At 37.2% G+C, this 18,615-nt stretch overlaps 1 protein-coding gene across 2 annotated transcripts in view; it reads right to left on the reverse strand.

Annotated features, from left to right (window-relative positions):
- Positions 1-2,105: 2,105 nt before the first annotated feature.
- Positions 2,106-18,615, reverse strand: part of LOC124257472 (protein LZIC-like) — a 151,396-nt gene continuing 134,886 nt past the window's right edge. For both annotated transcript variants that reach the window (XM_046691540.1, XM_046691539.1), the window contains exon 6: positions 2,106-2,904. In XM_046691540.1, coding sequence (XP_046547496.1) covers positions 2,846-2,904 — 59 coding nt within the window. In that variant the 3' untranslated portion in view covers positions 2,106-2,845. The remainder of the gene's footprint in view (positions 2,905-18,615) is intronic.

Consider the following 18,615-nt stretch of genomic DNA (forward strand, 5'->3'; position numbering starts at 1 on the left):
GAGATGAGCAGGATAGCAGATTCTGTAGGTATCACCGAAACAGACATCAATTTCAAAGGTTAAGACACAGTGGCTGAGATAAAGAGGTTTCTTGAAAAATAGATAAATAAAGGATCTATTCGCCAAGGATAAGTACTGCGTGTGCACATTACCGAGCTGGATATGTTGCAGAACCCAACTGAATCTCCACACTGAAACAAACACTGAAAGTTCACTGAACTAGATAAAAAATCTCCTAACTGAACATAGTTCGCTGAAAGTGGGAGATTTGCCGAATGTGGAAGGTTCTCCGAATGTGAGAGGTTCGTCAAACGTATAGCCGAGAGACAGCTGAATAGGAAGGAATCGTCGACCTGGTACGATTTGTCAGTAGTCTGTTCGGGAGACATGGGTGTAGTGTTTCTGCTTATTGTCCGGTATGTGTTGTATTCTCTGGCTCTAAAAATATAGCAGCAGAAATGTATCTCCGCATGAGCAGACAGAATGATGTTGTTTATTCAACATTAGTATTAGAATGAGCCTTAATGGGAACACACTAAGTGGTAACACCACTGGACTGTGAATATTTGGCAAACAGACTTTGATGGGTTCATTGAACACGGATACAGGTGAGTCTACATCAAGGCGAAACAAGTGTCTAAAAAAGTTTGCTCAAATAAAAGTTTGGCGCTGGGACCCCACACTCTCATATTCAGCAAACAGCCGAGATGGGCTGACCGCTATCACCCGGATCGAAGGTATGAAAGGCACGTCAAAAGAAGAGAAGGTTTCCTTACATTGTTGACAATATTTTCTTTTCCTTGAAGAAGAATCTTCTAACCATGGTGGAATTATGGATTCAAAGGGAATTTCTTTTAACTTCAATTACAGCAGGCCTGCACAGCAGTGCAAAAAGAAGAGAATGATCAGACTGAGGTGTCACATGATCAGCCAGAAGGCATGCTGCATGCTTCAAAGAGGCTAGAGGCTATCCAGGAATAGGAGCAGAGGGCGTGTTCAGGCGATTGGTTCAAGGGAGGCCAAAACTTTCTTTACAGTTCATTTCCACTCAGCTGTTAACCATGAGAGAGAAAGAGTACAAACCGTAAGATAGGAAAAGTTTTAAAATTTAACTTTCTCAGGAAACAAAAGAATCTCATTGCTGAGACAGCGAGGAGACAATTCACTTTCATTTGTGTTCAATTGTGGATCAATGACTACTTTGTCATTTGGAATTTCTGATTAAACTTCAATTACAGTCGAACCCCGTTTACTCGGACCCCGTATATCCAGAAACCCCGCCTTCCGGACGATTTTTAGGTGAAACGAAACTTGCCTTCAGTAACTGTACTCGCTTAGCCGGACCCCCGCGCTTCCGGACCCGCACGGAGAAGTTTCAAACCATTCCCATAGATTTCCATTTAAAAATGATCCAGTTATCCGGACGGAAAGATCTGGGTGCATTTGCATGTGTACATGTATGTTTCACGTCAGTATTGTTTACCGGACGACTAAGTGTATTCATTGTTAATCTCTCGGCAGGCGTTTGCTGTGAATTGAGTACCCATCAAAACACTAGGGACGCGTGTTAATCTCTGGGCAGGCTTTTGCTGTGAATTGATTACTTACCCATCAAAACACTAGGGACGCGTGTTACTTCAGTTGTGGCAGGTGTGAGAACATCACATCAGTAACAAAAACACATGTTAATTAGGATTAGGATTAAGCTGAGCCGCGGAATTTGATGCAGCAGTTACCACGAAGTGACGGCTACGAAGTCCCAACTGCTGAACAGTACGTTGATGAAGATACTGTCGTGGAAACTGGCCATGAGCTAACTGATGAAAAAATCATCAACAGAGTGCAGCGACCGACAGACGAACAGTCAGATGATGATGATGAACAACAAGCAGTTGTTATGCTAACAGTCTGTTGACCTTCTCAGAATGTATTGGAGACGAAGGTTCAGTGAATTTATTGATGGACTTGGTGAAGTGATTTGAAGAAATAAAACCAAGGAAGCAGACACCTATCACAGACTTTTTAAGGAAATCATGTGCTACATGTGATATGTGATATCGAGTCAAGTAAGATGTGCTATGTAAAATGTATAACGTGAATCAACGTGCTGAAAGATAGTTTATTGGTGTGATATTGAATATGGTATTGTTATGATTATATGTTTTTGACTATTGACTTATTGATATACATATATGAATAAATTTTCAATATACATTGTCAATGCGTTTTGCTTGTTTGATCCAGTTAACCGCACGCCTCGCTATCTGGACGATTTCCGAGTGTAACCAAAATGTCCGGATAAACGGGGTTCGACTGTACTTCAAATTACCAGTTTCAGGGCAGCACTAAGTAGGTATGTTTTGGAGACTTACAGTTGAGATCAATCATGCCAAGTTTAGGCCTATTGACCAAGTAGCTTCAGAAGATGTTGACAATGTGGGCAACTTAATAAACAAGCATAACCTTAGACCTTACAAACCCTAACAGGAATAATCACTGGTGGCATATAAAATGAAGACTTTATCTTATTCACTGAAATTGCATGAATTCAGTTTTTGACTGTCTAAATCTGTTCACAGTGATGATCCACAACCCAGCAGTAAGCAAGTGCTGTTACATCTTACACCATGTCAGCCATATTTCAGCTACATGGCAAACAGCCCAGGAGGTGGAAACAGACAACAGACAATGGATGCTCTCCAGTTGAACTACTGGTAATGTGCTCAAAATAAAAAATACAAGGATTACTTTGTGTGATGCAGAGATATTTTTCCAATAAAAAAATTAAAGTTCATTTTGTATATAAAGAATTCGCAAAATATTTGGGCAATTGCATTGTTCTGCTTCATTTGCTTGCTTTTTCAACTTGTGATCCTGCCACAGCCAGAACCTTGTCCCCTGAGGCTGAAATACAAAAGCAGCCATAAGACTCATGATCATAAAGATTGTGCCATAGTGCACTTAAGCTCACCCACAACTGTATATATTAACAAAGACATATTTCACCACTGATATTACAATATCAAAATATAGTTTCAGTAAGTGTAACCAAAAAAGGGGCATGTAAAATGTCTAGGTCTTTTCAGGATGAGAAAAAACAAATTACACCTGTCATTCTGAAAACCATATACTTGCTAAAATGTTACATATCAAATTTCATAATAAATATGTAGAAACACATGGAATATTTGGTCAGTAACAGTTTTAGGTAATATTAAAAATGAAACTATTGATAAACAGAGTACAAATATCAAATATGAACACCATATTTTCATGAATGGTTACCATAGTCTCAATATGCACAACAATATATCTGAAACAACAAATGTGGCACTAGTCAAAGCATACACAAACTAATAGTATTATTATGTCTGATGAACTATGATATTATCCTTACACATGCTTGAAATTTTCAATAATTTCAAACTGATTGGAGACTGCAATACTATGAAGGTTGTTAACAGAACTTGGTTGCATGGTAAATACCCCTACCTATCCTGTCCAACCAGAAGCTGACAAATCCCCATTCCACTGTATCATTATATTATAAATATTCCACTTTTTCCACACAACCATAATTAAGCATCATACATTTTTACCTTAAAAAATGACATATATGATCTATATTTCATGGTTAATGGGAAGTTTGGTAAGTACCATCACTGAGCTTCTGCACATATTGAAGACTAATACAATTTGTTTATATATGTACTGGTTTTTTTAAAGGGAAAAACATGTGTTGGGCCAGTGTTAGAACAAATAAAACTTGCAGAAAATATAGCATTAGTGACAAGAACCAACCTGAATTGAAACTTAAATTAAGAGTTCCAATGTTAGTGAAGTCAACATATATGCAGTATCTTGTAACAATATTCAGATGGTTTCATGTTTGATGAAGCCTATTAGAAGGTTGACAAGGACGTGAGGTATGAAGTTTGTATGTTTCGATTCCCCATTAGTCTACTATTTAGTCATAGCTTCCATATTCCATTTGCCACTTCAAAGTGTCATTTCTTTTCCTGTAAATATATATATATGTCGGTATTATGTGTGGTTCTCAGATTTACACAGACAAACAATATGTTGACCAAGGTTCAAACAAGCAATATTAAAGCATGATATTGCAAACACAAATTCTATTGTGCTTGAAACAGATTCCCCAATAAAATATTCTCCTTTGAAGACTGCAGGAGTTTGTTTTAATTGATTTACTGAAATATAATTGTGGGACCATAATAATTTTTGCAAGTGTGATACATGAGAGTGTCCCTTACTACTATTTTCAGATATCTTTTTCATAAATGTTCTCTGCAGCTGTCAAAAATAACATTTTGATTCAATGTTGGCAGATGAGAGCAGGGAAACGATAACACAAATAATGGTTAATTGTACATTAGGGCTGAATATTGCCCTGATTCTGATATTGCAATATATTGCAATAATTTAAGAGATATTGCAATACATATTGTGATATTGACTGGAAGATTTCTGCCCAAGTGCGTAAATTATAAATTCATAATAAACTCTTTAAAAAAAGTAGGGGAGCCTGAACTTTCAATTTGGATAAGAAGTAAAAGCGTTAACAAATGTTTCAATGCCAGACATCTCATGAACGTACCACCATTTCTTTTTATCACCACCCCTAAACAAAACGCATGGGATGCACGTCCACAACGCAGTAGGCCCCATACATGTGCGTTGGGTGTCATTCTTTTGACGGTTTTCAAGAAGGTCGATAAATCAATGTAGACCATTAATTTTGAGAATCATCTTGCATCACACAGTTGGTAGTGTTTGTTTCTTGCCAGGTTTTTTTGTTTGAAAATGCAAATCGTACATATGCAAATTTCATGTCATACACCAATCATCTTTCAAGAGCGATTACTGTACAAACAACTATGGTCATAAGGAAGTGCAAGTGGTGATGCACTCTCTAAACATTCATTATTTTTTTATCCGATTTAACTCCCAATTTTTTTCAATCGTACATTAAAGTGAAGTTCCCCTACATTTTCTCAAGAGTATAGCTCTCTGTGTTCGACATCATTTTCTTGGTTGTTGTTACACCATACTTTCAGGCTCCCCGTCCCCATTGTGTATGGCTGTATGCCAGTGGTTTATAGATAAATAAAATGACATAGAGCCTTAATGTGGAATGTTTAATTGAAGTATAGCAACAAATATTTGCGAACATAATGATGAAGGTAATAATATAACATGATTTTCATGGTCAGTGTTGTTTGCTTTATCTTGAAGACTTTCTACATCGGCTAATGATCGGCTAATGATGATTGGTACTCAGACCAGTAGAGAGATAATCGTCAAGTTCACTACAGCGGGTGTCTTCCATTGTGAACAAGGAGGACCATGAACATGTAGTAGTTATTTGCTCTGTTTAACGTTGCATGCACAACTGAGGTATTTCAGCGACAGTTTGCTTGGGTATACACAGTGTAGGAAAGATAGCCAGTCCCAACGTCCGAGATGGGTGAATTTTGTGGAGGACGGGTTAAAAAAATATCTAGTCCGTCCTCATGTCGGGTCAATTTTAGCAAACCAATGACATATATATAATGATTATAACCTTTTTGAATATTTACTGCCGAAGGTGTTTTATTTATATTTGGAGGACAGGCTAGATTTTGGCAGGACTGGTAAAAAATTTGACCTGCCAGTCCTGTGGACAGGCTAGATTTTCTACATCTTTCCTACACTGGTATACATTAGCATGAGGAAAAGAAGTAAGATATACTTCTCCACTACATTGAGTATGAGAATTAGCAACGGAGAGGTGTCCATTCAAAAAAGCTAATTTTATAGTGAGAAGAGAAGTTTAATCTTGTCATCCTGTAAAAACATACCAATTAGTATTTGCTTTGTTCTAGTTGTGATGTGATTCCTTTATCCAGAGTGCTATAGTGATTGAACAACAAGAAAAATAGATAAAAACTGCCATTGCAGATGGCCAATACTGTATTAATGGGAAACTAAATCCGGAAATATATTTAAGGAATAAGTGTGAGAAAAATGGATGATTTCTTTCAATTCAATATCAAACAATTAAGGGGGAAACATCAACCTGATTGTTATGTATGTAGGGGTCCTAGTCAAAAGGGGATGACAAAAGGGCCCCAAAACGGAAAAGTCAAAAGGGCCGCAAGAAAGTCAAAAGGGCCACAAACCCCTAGTCAAAAGGGCTGCATCAAAAAGTCAAAGGGGCCCCATTAAAAGTTGAAAGGGCCTCAGACCCCTAGTAAAAAGGGCCCTATATATGTTTTTTAAATAGGAGCCTTTAATACAAAAATATTGTCTGTTGTTGAGTAACAACTGTGTTAGAAAATTCAAAATCACTGCTTGTACTGTCATTAAAATCAGGAATACTATCCTGAAAATCATCCGATCTTGCATTAAAATCAGCAACAATCATTCTACCATGGCTACGTGAAATGCTCGAATTTGATTGGTCAATCAATAAAATCAGACGGTATCAATTTGGATTGAAAATGCGTCTGATTTCACAGCGCTTCACTGTGCACGTATACAACACTGCCGCACTACTTCAGCTTGGCCACCAACATGACTACTATCAACACAACAGACGTGATGGAAATGCTGATGAAACATTTATTAAAACTCGAAAAATACAATTATACGATTTTTCCTCCACAATTATTAGGGAACCTCACTATCATAATTATTACCTTCTATTATAAAAATATTCAAACTCAATTACAATACACAGCCCCAAACATAAACAAACAATATCTAACATATAAATCAGAAACCTTGTAAAAATACATCCCTATCTATCCATATTTGTGTGGCAAAACGTTCGTAAACATTTACCTACCTGGTAAATGGTATATTTGTTTCCGTTTAGAATGAGAAATTCGCAAGATAACGGTCAGGCGAAACACAAAATTTAGGCCACTCATACTCCATCTGACATCATGTCATGTTGCATCGTTCAAAATGTCAAAAATTGAACCACGAGAATTCTGCTCTCTGCCACCTTCCCCGCAAGGCTGTCACTGCTATGTTTGTACACTTGAAAAGCTTGGCCACAATCCGGTCCCAAATGTTGAGAACAATGTTCCAAGGAATCCCAAGTTAGTCGCATGTACACAAAGCAGCACTGTCACTCTTTCGTCGCATGCCAGGGTGGAGGCACGTACGTGAAATCATGATCGACACTCGCCGGTCATAAAATCAACAGTCTTTGATGAGTTACAGGTCATAGGTCGATCAGAAAAGGATGTATTCTTCGATTCTGCAGGGTTCATGTTCGACAGTCAGTCAAGTATTTTCCACTGTCACTTCGAATTTCAAATGTAAACACTGATCTCGTCCGCCATTTCAAACTGTTGCATAACTGTCTACTTCCAAGAAAATAAGTAGGTCAGACGATTCCATTATAGTGTGGCCAGGGGGATACAGTAACACGGCACATAAAACAATAGGATGGTTTCGGTCGTGTGGAGTTATGATTATGAAAACCAAGCTCTTAGCTGTTACATTATTGCATTGAATAAACAGTAGTTTGTTTTCTTTGGACAGAATATTTTTTATGTTGCAATTTTAACAAAAATACGAACGGCACCTACCACTCCCTTCACAGACGAGTTCAATTCGCCTCTCGTCCCATGCCGGATTACGCAGGACGAGGAAGTTCGATGTTAAATCGGTTATGGTAGAATGGAGATAAACGTACTGTGTTTGGAAATTAGATGAATGTTAGACCGAATTGATAGTCTCTAAATTAATCATTTGAAACCTCACGCTACGCGTTCGGCTTCAAATGAAATTTAGACACTATCAATTTGGTCTAACATTCATCTAATTTCCAAACACAGTACGTTTATCTCCTAAATATAACTGGGTCGGAGGTAAAACATTCAAGGTTTTCAACAATTAGATGCTCAAGCTGAATTGTCTCATTATGTTCAATTACATTGTCATACTATTTTGAATATTGTGAGGGCATATATACACAAAAATATAAGATAATCTGATATCATTTTCATGATCAAATATTTCTTGATTAAGTTTAAGAACATACCTATATGTGACATATTTAAGGGTGTTACAAATCTATCAATGGAATTTGTAGCTAAACTTTAATACCACCTGCATACCGACCTTTCTGATTGCCTGACGACAATTTAATAGCATATTTAAATCTGTAAAATATTTTGACAAGTCAAACTGGTGAAGCCATGTCTCTGTTAGTCCATTATATAATAAGATTTCACATATTCAATACAGTGAGGAAAACCAGCATGCCACATAATTTTGGCATTTGCTGATATACTAGACAGACAGATTGTTTATTTCTCTGCCAAAGTATTTGTCATAATCATAAATGATAAGTGTTTTGTCATTTAGATGAACTAATAACCATCACATACATCTATTCTTTGTCAGCATTTTCTTTCAAATATTGAAAAACATATCTTATTAAAAACTGAACTAGTATGTATAAAGAATACATTGTAAAGATGTATATAACCTTTTACTATCATACACTTTAAAAAGATATTAATTTTTTATATGGGGCTGGGGCCCTTTTGACTTTTTGATGCGGGCCTTTTGACTAGGGGTTTGTGGCCCTTTTGACTTTCTTGCGGCCCTTTTGACTTTTCCGTTTTGGGGCGCTTTTGTCATGCGGTCCTTTTGACTTAAGATCCTTTAGCTTAACAGGAAATTAAAAATAATTTAATATTACAAAATGTATCTCTACTTTATTATATATTATATCATTACTATTGTTTTATATTATCATTTATCTATTTTCATATTTCAATAATTTACTTATTCCCACTTATTTCAAATTGCGTTATCTCAAAATCATTACCATATTCCGAAACTTTAACTTAACACCCAGTTTTTACTCGGATGTCCATATCCATTCAAAATTTTATTCCCTCACTCAAGGCTTTAGATATGGCATCCACGTCGGCAACATCAACTTATCAACACACCAACAACAACCTGACACAATATCTATATCAAATGCTGTATCATCTATCATTCAACTATAGTGCCTTATTCTAAATTCAAAAGACAAGGTTTGATAAGGGGTATACTTGGCCCATGGATATCTGAAACGTATTTCACTCGACCAAAGTGATTATGAATTAGTAAACAAGCTTATGTGAATAATGTTCCATTACATTTCACACTTCACTGACATGATTGCTCGTGAGAGTAGAGTTCAGTAAGCATGAGTGTCGATCCACTCTGCATCAGAGTACAAGACTGGCCTCTCAGCTATGACAAAGTCACGCAAGTGACCATACTGCAACTTCCCTGTGTTAGCGTAGAACCAGGTGAAGTAGATCTGATGCCCACAGGAAAGAAGAACGAAGATGAAAATGGAGTTCAATACATCTTCATTCACTTTATATAAGGTAACACTGATTCCGTAGACGGAGAATGTCACATCTGCATTGTTGGGCTGAGGACAATTGCTGCGCCAGTACCAGGGGAACAAACTGATGGAGTTCTTCTACGTCTGTCACTGAGAGGTTGCACAGGTAGTGCATCTCTCTCCAGAAACATTCCTATATAATAAATTTCAGGGGGACAGAGCATGAGATCTTTGGTCAGGTCCGAGGACGGTGGACAACGGTAGTAGAGTGAATAGTCTATCTGGCTGCCCTGGCACTTGGTCTGAAGTTGAGACCCATTGAGACGCAGAAACACTCTGCAATGCCTCTTCCTCTTGAAACGTACTCAATTGACTTCCAGGGCATGGAGTTCCGACATATGTGCAGCAGTAGCAACCCCTGCGAAACTCAGTTCATGAGTTCATGAAGTCTTCATGAACAGTTCATGAAGAGTTCATGAAGTGTTCATCAACTTCAACCAAAATCTTCATGAACCTTCTTCATGAAGACACACTTCATGAAGACTTCATCAACTTCATGAAGTTAATTCTTCTTGAAGACACACTTCATCAACTTCATGAAGTTATATTTTACTTCATGAAGTTTTTGTTCATGAACTAAGACTAATCTTATTCACTGTAAATTTCCAGAGTAAACTACATTGAAAAGAAAATACAGACAAAATATTACAAGATACAATACTTTTATTCATGTTATATCAGTGGTTTTGTAAAGGTGAAGCATAAAAATATTTTCAATATATTTAAGAAAGTTTAAATTATCTGAATCTGATTTGTACAATTTTGCTTACATGCTTGATGTAGCTGTGGTCAGTTTGAGGGAAGCTGGAGAGTGGGTGTTTGTATTCACTACTGGTTCAAAAAATGAATGAGGCTATGATAACACAGTTTCACAGATGGATTTTTCAGCTTCAAAGACAAGAGTCAGAGGAGACAAACTTTTAAGCAATTTGAAGAAATGGTACACAGCCAAGTTGGCTTTCTGTATACAAGTTACGTTTAAACCGAAATATAATATATTTTAATAATTGCTAAAAAGGCGTCATAGGGCACTGCTTCGAGAACGTACTTTGGCACGAAATCACAACAATTACGTAAAAGGGTATAATGACATATTTTTGCGGTGCTGTAAGGATTTTAAAGTTAGGCCAAACATTCAAAAATCTAAAGTTGGAAAACATCTACAGCAGAAACGTGTCTTAGATTGTGAGTAGTAGTGTTTCAAACAGACAAAACTTTACTTATCGCACAACTGCTGTAGATTTTACACACTTCCTAATTTTTAATGGATCTTTCACGTTATCTACACCAATATGGCTATGGGGCCTTTTAAAATGTTTAATATGCCAAACAAGAATATGTGGACAATATCACGATGTTTATTTCTTTACTATGTCTCTGGGTCCAGTCTGAATATTAATTGTACGTGCAGTCGAGACTCGCGTCAATTCTGAATTTTCGCAAAACCGATCGAACACTGATTTAAACAAGTACTCGCTTAGTCCATGTAAAGTGTGAAAATGACGTAAAACGTTTTGTGTTGAAGCCAGTTTCCAACCACAGATGAGACATTCAAATTTGACATCGTGTATATGATGGTATTCCCCTTCTTTTCATGATGGAATCGGTAAATCTACCACCCGTGAGTCGGGTTCATCCGCTATTTTGGAACGATGGCTGGTACCGGATGATCTCGTCGATCGTGATTTTTTTTAAGTATGTATAGAAAATATAGATAAATGATACCATGAATATTATGGAGCTTTTAAAAACTGTATTGAGTCGTATTTGCTTCTTTAGATATGTTATTTATTTTGAAGAGACAAAAACCCAACTCAACTGATTAACGTGTCTTGGCATTGGTTCAATTATGACATCGAAAGAAAGAGCACCTCTAATTGGCTGGAAGCGATTTTGGCACTTTTCTAAAACCTGAACATGGCGGTACCGAACGTGACTGCATCTATGGACGACATTGATCGTGTGAACTTCCAATGTTATCTTCGCTTTTGGTACGATGGAAAAATCTCTTACAATTTCTTCACCAACCAGGAAAGAAGTCTAGGCAAAGTTCTGTGGCAAACTACCGCGCCGTCGTTGTGGGAATCAAAGGTAAATGATCGAAGTTTAAGTTAAAAATATTTGCTTCTGTATTGAAAAATCGTGTGAGCTTGTCACATTTGTCAATATTTTGATAAAATCACATCTTCAGCTTGTATAATTCAGTCTTAAGACCCGAGAAGATTCGGGTTAGAACTGGCCTTCAGTAACCCATGCTTGTCGTAAAGAGGCGACCTACGGGGATTGGGTGGTCAGGCTCGCTGACATGGTTAACAGACAGCCATATAGCTGTAATATTGCTGAGTGCGGTTTAAACTTCCCAAGTTCTGTATTCCTGTGATGATACTTTTGTGATTGCTTGTATTTGTTGTTTTAAAATTGATGTGACAATACCAAAGATATAACTTCATTATCCGGGAAGAAATTCTTTGTGCATCCTTCGTCTAAAATAAATTCTTTGATTTCAGCAAATTCTGTTCTTCAGAAATTGGGATTTAATGTCGATCTTTGTGGCAGTAAAAAGAAAGGTGTTTTGCAGAAAAGGACCAAAAAGTTTTCAATATCAGGAATGTGATATGCTTTGTGTTGTATTTATTAACATTGAAGTTCCCAATGATTAGTAAAATATACTAGCTCTATGACAAAATTAATTACTATGACTCTGTGTGATGAAAGAATAGTGACTTAGCACAGGAGTTACTTGTTCCGTTTCATTTACATGCATGAATTTAAACATCAGATATTACTTATCTCATTGAATTGTTTTATCTACCAGATCCTGCGTCAACCTATGTGCCTTCAGGGGTTAAACATAAACAGTCAAAAACAGACTTGGACTCGACAGGAACCAAAGGTATTTATTTGTGTTCGAAAGGTATAATTTGTAGTGATGCACCAATGGATCAAATGATCAGATAATTTATCATTTGACAATCAAACTTTGATTATATATTTTAATAAATTCCAATCGATAATACTATACTGTTTTCAAGAATAACAAAGATTGGTGTACATGCAAGATTTGTAAATACCTCCAGGTAGGCCATAATACAGGAGGTCAAGGCTATTTTTAGCTTGCCAAGGGAGCCATCGTTTTCTTCTTTTGCAGGTAGTGGATAAAAATAATAGCTTTAGGGTGGATGCATATATTATTTAGACCCATGTTTAATAATATGTTGGAATATGCAAGCATTGATGAAGGTTTCGTAAAGGCATGTAGTATGTTATGAAGACATATTAAAAACAACTCCCTAGGTTGGAATTATCAATTAACCCCTTGCCTAACGTCCATGTCCACTATTTTTTTTCTGTCGGGCAAGCAAATTTGTATATCACACTGTACCGGTGTCCATTTGACTTTCCAATGTTAATTATGTTGTCTATTTAAACCATCAGCAAGAAAACGGTCGGTATAGTGGAAAAATTATCAGGGCAAGTGACTTTACATGTGCCACTGTATCAGAGTACACTATCAATTTTAAAGTTATTTCTACCCCTGAATTCCTGATAAATATATCACATTGAAATCGAAACAAGCTGAGGAGACTGAAGAAACTGTCTGCTTCCCCACCACATATAATCGCATCACGAAAACATTATGTATTTATGAAAGGCTCAATTCTTATTGAATTCACGAACATGGTTGGAAATGTATAGATTTATTGATATTTGTCACATTCACTCTTAGATCTATAGTCGTTCTATTCTGATTCTACATGGAAGTCGACACATAGATATTGAGGTCTACTTTCTCAATTTTCGCACACACAAACAATTGGCAACATAAGTATCCAATCCACAAAATATCTTGGACATCAATGTACAACTTCTAAATGCCACTGAACTCAAATAACTTTAGTCAACCATATACAAGACTGAGGTACTCAACGTCATCTTTTATTCCATCAACAGTTAAAGTGTGGAATAATATTCCCTTAGCTATTAGAAATTGCGACTCTGTTGCCACGTTTAAATCTTATATCCACGTGCAGGAAAAATGTGCACCTATATATTATTCATATGGAATAAGGAAGTTCAATGTTATGCACACTAGATTAAGATATATGACGAGTACACTTAATTATGATTTATATAGAATAAATGTAAAAAATGACGCATCATGTCAATGTGGCCATAGATGTGAGAATGTTTTTTCATTACTTCCTTGAATGTCCTTTGTATACTATTCAAAGACATAAACTGTTAAAATCTTTAGAACATATTGTCAAAAATAGAACACTGATTGATATTAATCTTATCTTACAAGGCAATGCAGGTCTCTCAATCACTGACAACCAGAATGTTTTCAAATATGTACATATCTTTATCTCTCAAACAAAACGCTTTCTCAGTTAACATCTGTTGTACATATCCTAGCCTATGTCTGTCACTTGTGTACTTTGTTGTAAGATGAATTGTGTAATTATCTGGAGAGGGCTTTTCTAAGTTGGATAACTTGTGCCCAATCCTTTTCTTGAATGAATAAAATATGTTTAAAACAATGCCACTGAAAGACATCATAAGTATCTATGTCGAAACGTTGCATGTAAGTATTAAAGAAGTTGTTAGCCATAAAATTATCCTTGTCCATTCTTTGAATATGAACTAGTTAGTGCCAGTACTTCCACCCTTTATAATTTTGTTAGCATTGAAATTTCATGTGTTGCTTAAAGTTTCTTACCATATGTCTTGTTTTCTTCTATGCTTCCAGGTGATCCTGCCATCTCTGGAGGTTAAAAAGGGCACGGCTGTTGTTTAGTTCAACAGAAGGTAGCCGCGAACATAAAAAATTAAATTTTGTATTCTGCTTGAGCTGAAGAAGGCATTATAGTAATATTAAATGCACCAGGGATATCATTACCAGTATGCGCTGAAATTGGTTTTGAAATATTTCAAACACTTTTAATGTCACAAGTATTTTACTGCAACTTATGGATGTATAGCATATTTTGCATCCTTGTTATATATTGTATATTGATAATGGATAGACCATACAGAATGTGTTTAATTTGTAAAAGACATATCGAGGATGAGTATCATTTTATTTGTATTTGTAGTGCCTAAGAAGAAATTAGAACCAAATATATACCTGATAAATACTTTGCCCATCCTATATATCACAAATTTGCAATATTGATGTGCAGAAACAATGAAACTTGTAACAGGTTGGGGGTGGGGAACGTGGTCGTCAGGATATATTTTATGTCCCATCCCAACCGTCAATTTTGAAAGTTATGTAAAAATGGATTAAAAGAAAATTCTAACAAATAAATAAAGTCAATGAATCTTTACTCACTGTTGTTGTTATTTATTTTATAGGTGACAATAACAATTCAAGGATAGGCAACTGCAAGAGTGAATTAAACTTTTGCTAGTTTACCGGCTTGTTCGTTATAACAGTTCAGAGTACTGTAGATCTACTATTCCTATAACTTCCAAATTTCCAATTTCACAAGAATAACTACTGTGCGCAAAGGCAGAGCCAAGAATGCAGCACTGTAATTCAAATATAAAACTCTAATAATCCAAAATTTCCTAAAAATATCTCGGCCCAAAAACACTACAACTTACGTTGAGTCTGTTGTCTCTCTAACTGCTTTAGAAGGAGAGTATGCTATATGTGATGTCGTCATACTTCCGGTAATGCATGTAGCAGAAGCCACCGAACGCGAGAAGAATGCGATCTAACATCCAAATAAGATGTGACATTAAATTAAACGGATATAGTGTACCAATTACAACCTCCAGGAACACGTCTGCGTAAGTACTTTTTTAATATTCATTTATATTTTAGCAGATTTAATGTATAAACAATCTCTGAATCAACAACACGTTTTGATGACGTAATCGCCCGGAGATCGCGTGACAAATCGAGCATATCTCTGGAGTGAATCATAACCATTAAATCTTACGACAAAATACATTAATATAAACTTGTAACTACAATATACAATGTTTTTACATACAATACATGTATGTAATAAGATGTAATCATGTCTTGAGAATGTCTTTCAGTGGCATTTAGAAGTTGTACATTGATGTCCAAGATATTTTTATGGATTAAACTTCTTTGTAATTTCTCTCACAACGTTTCGAGACCATTCCAGGTCCCTTCATCAGTTGAACTGACAGTTAGGACTATGGATTTGCAATGACATCACAGTACACTAGGGAGAGTACTGTATAAGTGAGTTTGAAGAGTTATTTACATAATGATGAAAATTCATGCTAAATAATAGAGTTCAAAGTTGAATTGTCAATACACAACAACTGCTAATTACACAAAAGTTACTTGATAACAGGCTTTCCAAAAAAAAACAAAAACGAGTCTACTATTCTGGTGTGTATTATTCTACTAACTTATACACTGTCTTTTTATCTTAAGAGAGCATGGGGTTTAGATGTGAAATTCTGTGTCTTGTGTTGCAGAAAAAAGTTGCATTCGTGAACTCTTCAGGAGGTCTTCATGAACTCTTCAGGAAGTCTTCATGAAGTATTCAAGAAGTGTTCATGAACTCTTCGTGAAGGAACTTCATGAACTCTTCGTGAAGGAACTTCATGAAGTCTTCATGAAGTAAATGTCTCATTTAATGTTCATGAATTCTTCGTGAAGTATTCATGAAGAAACTTCATGAAGAATTCATGAAGAATTCATGATCTTTTCGAAGGGGAAGAGCTACCAGGAAGAAGGTCTTAAATGTGATGCGCTCAACATTCTTTTCTTCCAGAGGTTCGTCATCATTGGAGACGAGGTTTCGTGAAGATGGACCATCTGTGGTTGATCTGAGTGAGGATGGACCAACACATCGTCTCAGCCAGGTAGAGGCACCCAGGGTCTGTATTGGCAAGACCCAGCAATGAGCCTGCCAGTAGCGACCAAATACAGTGATATCTTCTTGGTTGATTGAAGCTTCTTTAGTACTCGTGGTGGGAACGCCAGTGGAGGTCCTTCCAAGAGATCGCTAGGGCGTCCTGATCCCAGGCTGGAGGGTCTGGGATTTACAGGTGACATGAATCTGGGTAAATGGTTGTTGAACCTGGTCATAAACAGATCTATCGGCAGGTTGGTGATTGGGAGGCAGATTGCCTTGAAGACCACCGTTGTCTGATTGTATGAGAAGGCAGGTCGAAGGTAGATCCTAAGCCCAATGTGCAATGGCTAGGATGACTGCCTTGAACTCCAGTTGATGTGGAAGGACTGTTCATCTGGTGACCACAGCCTTGCCACTTGTTGGTTGTGAAGATGAGCTCCCCATCCTTGACATGACGGGAGTGGGAATGAATGGGTCAAGTAAATACCTATGCAGACATTCCATTAATCAAGCCATCAACGAAGGTGGTGATGGAGTGACGAAGGTAGAAGGATCAGTGCTTAGGGATCGGTGATCCATAGGAATGGCCATAGAATCCTCTAGATTGGCCGTAGATGTAGTTGATCTCTGGCTGTGAGGGCAAATCCTGCCACTTTCAAAGGGTTAGAGGTACGATGCATTGATGCATTCACGCATTGACGAGCCACCACTGAATGTACTGATGGAGGGACGAAATTAGAAGGATCAGCATGATCTCTGTCTCACTGGCTCACGCTTGACTGCTCTCTTCGTAATTTGGCAGAGTGCAGCAGTCCCCTGTTGATGTTACAGATCCGGTGTGCTGGCATTGCAGTCTGTTGAATATGTATTCGAAACTTCACACACACAATTTTCCGTGTCATAATACAGTGAAACTGTTTTGCATGCAGTAGGGATGGGCGATAATACCAGTTAACAGGTATATTGCAATTTGAACTTTACAATACGATATCTTGCAGACACTTTTCGCAACCCACTAGTCAAAATTACTAATAACATTTGTATTCCTTTATATCATTATCCATTAATAGTTTTGAGAATGTTTATTGGTCATATAAGTACATTTGCATGACTTTTAAACCATATATCTAAAAAAGATAGATGGGTATCGGCCCTCATTGTAAGGATAAACAAACCAAAATTGAGGACACCACTGCAGACACTTTTACATAGGTTCCAAAATTTAGAGCAAAGTATAGACTTGTTCAATTTGGAAAAAATTTCATTTGATCTTTTGTACAATCACATCTAAGCCCTGACAGTGGCCAGTGGCACTGTTTCAAAAGAAAGGAAACAGTAATTTCATTACCTTAAACGTTACACTTTCACAATATATTGCAATATATCCTGCAATACGCCAACACATATCACAATATATTGCAATATGAAATTTTGGCAATACCCAAGCCTAGTAACCAGTGTGGTCGTCTACCAAGTTCCGATGAACTACCGGTGTATAACTCCAGTCAACACCCTGTATGACGTCACTGGTGTATTATCAGGTAGACCTCCATGATATTTGATGCAATAGATGGTAGACTGAGTGCGAGCATATGAAGTTGGAATCAGCTCTCATTTCTTGATGTGGAGAATCTACTCTAGCTGGTGGTGAATTGTAGGTGTTGTAGGAGGATGCATACAATCATCGATGTAAGCCTCAAACACGATGTCTCGGTAATGCAGAGACTGAGTGATGTGTTTCTTGATGTGAGTTAATAGCCGTGGATTGTAGAAATGCTAAACGGGAGAACCCTAATTAGTTGTGGTCTGTAGAGCTGGTATCTGCACCAAACTGGATCATTTGTCGGCAGTGGAGATTCATTAATCAGTACTTAGTAGCCCCAGCTGAGTGTAGATACGAAGAAGTGGTCTGCCCGCGGGAGGAGAGGTTTGTCGAATGTTCACTGGTGAGATTGGCAGACTCAGGGGAAGGACTTGACGAATCTGATACGGAAACATATCTAGTTGCTGCACTTGTTTCCAAGCCATCACCATGACTCGCACCATCAAGTTAAGTCCATGTTAGGGTGAGGTTGTGTATCTCAAGAATGATTCAAAGAGACAGGTAGGTTTGGCTGTGTCGCTCTCGTAGCCTACAATGAATAGGTAGAGATGAGCGGGATCACCGAAGCAGACAGATTTACCGAACCTCTCACCAAGTTCAAAGGCTTAGACGCAGTAGCCGACACAAAGGGGTTCATCGAACGTGGATCAGTGAACGGTTAGTTCGCCGAAAGGATAGTCGTAATCACTGGTCCGTGGTGCAGCGGGGAATTCACTGATGTCAATAGGACT

This window comes from Haliotis rubra, unplaced genomic scaffold, assembly GCF_003918875.1.
Source record: "Haliotis rubra isolate DU_JTF1 unplaced genomic scaffold, ASM391887v1 Scf661, whole genome shotgun sequence".
Taxonomy (NCBI): Eukaryota; Metazoa; Mollusca; class Gastropoda; order Lepetellida; family Haliotidae; genus Haliotis; species Haliotis rubra.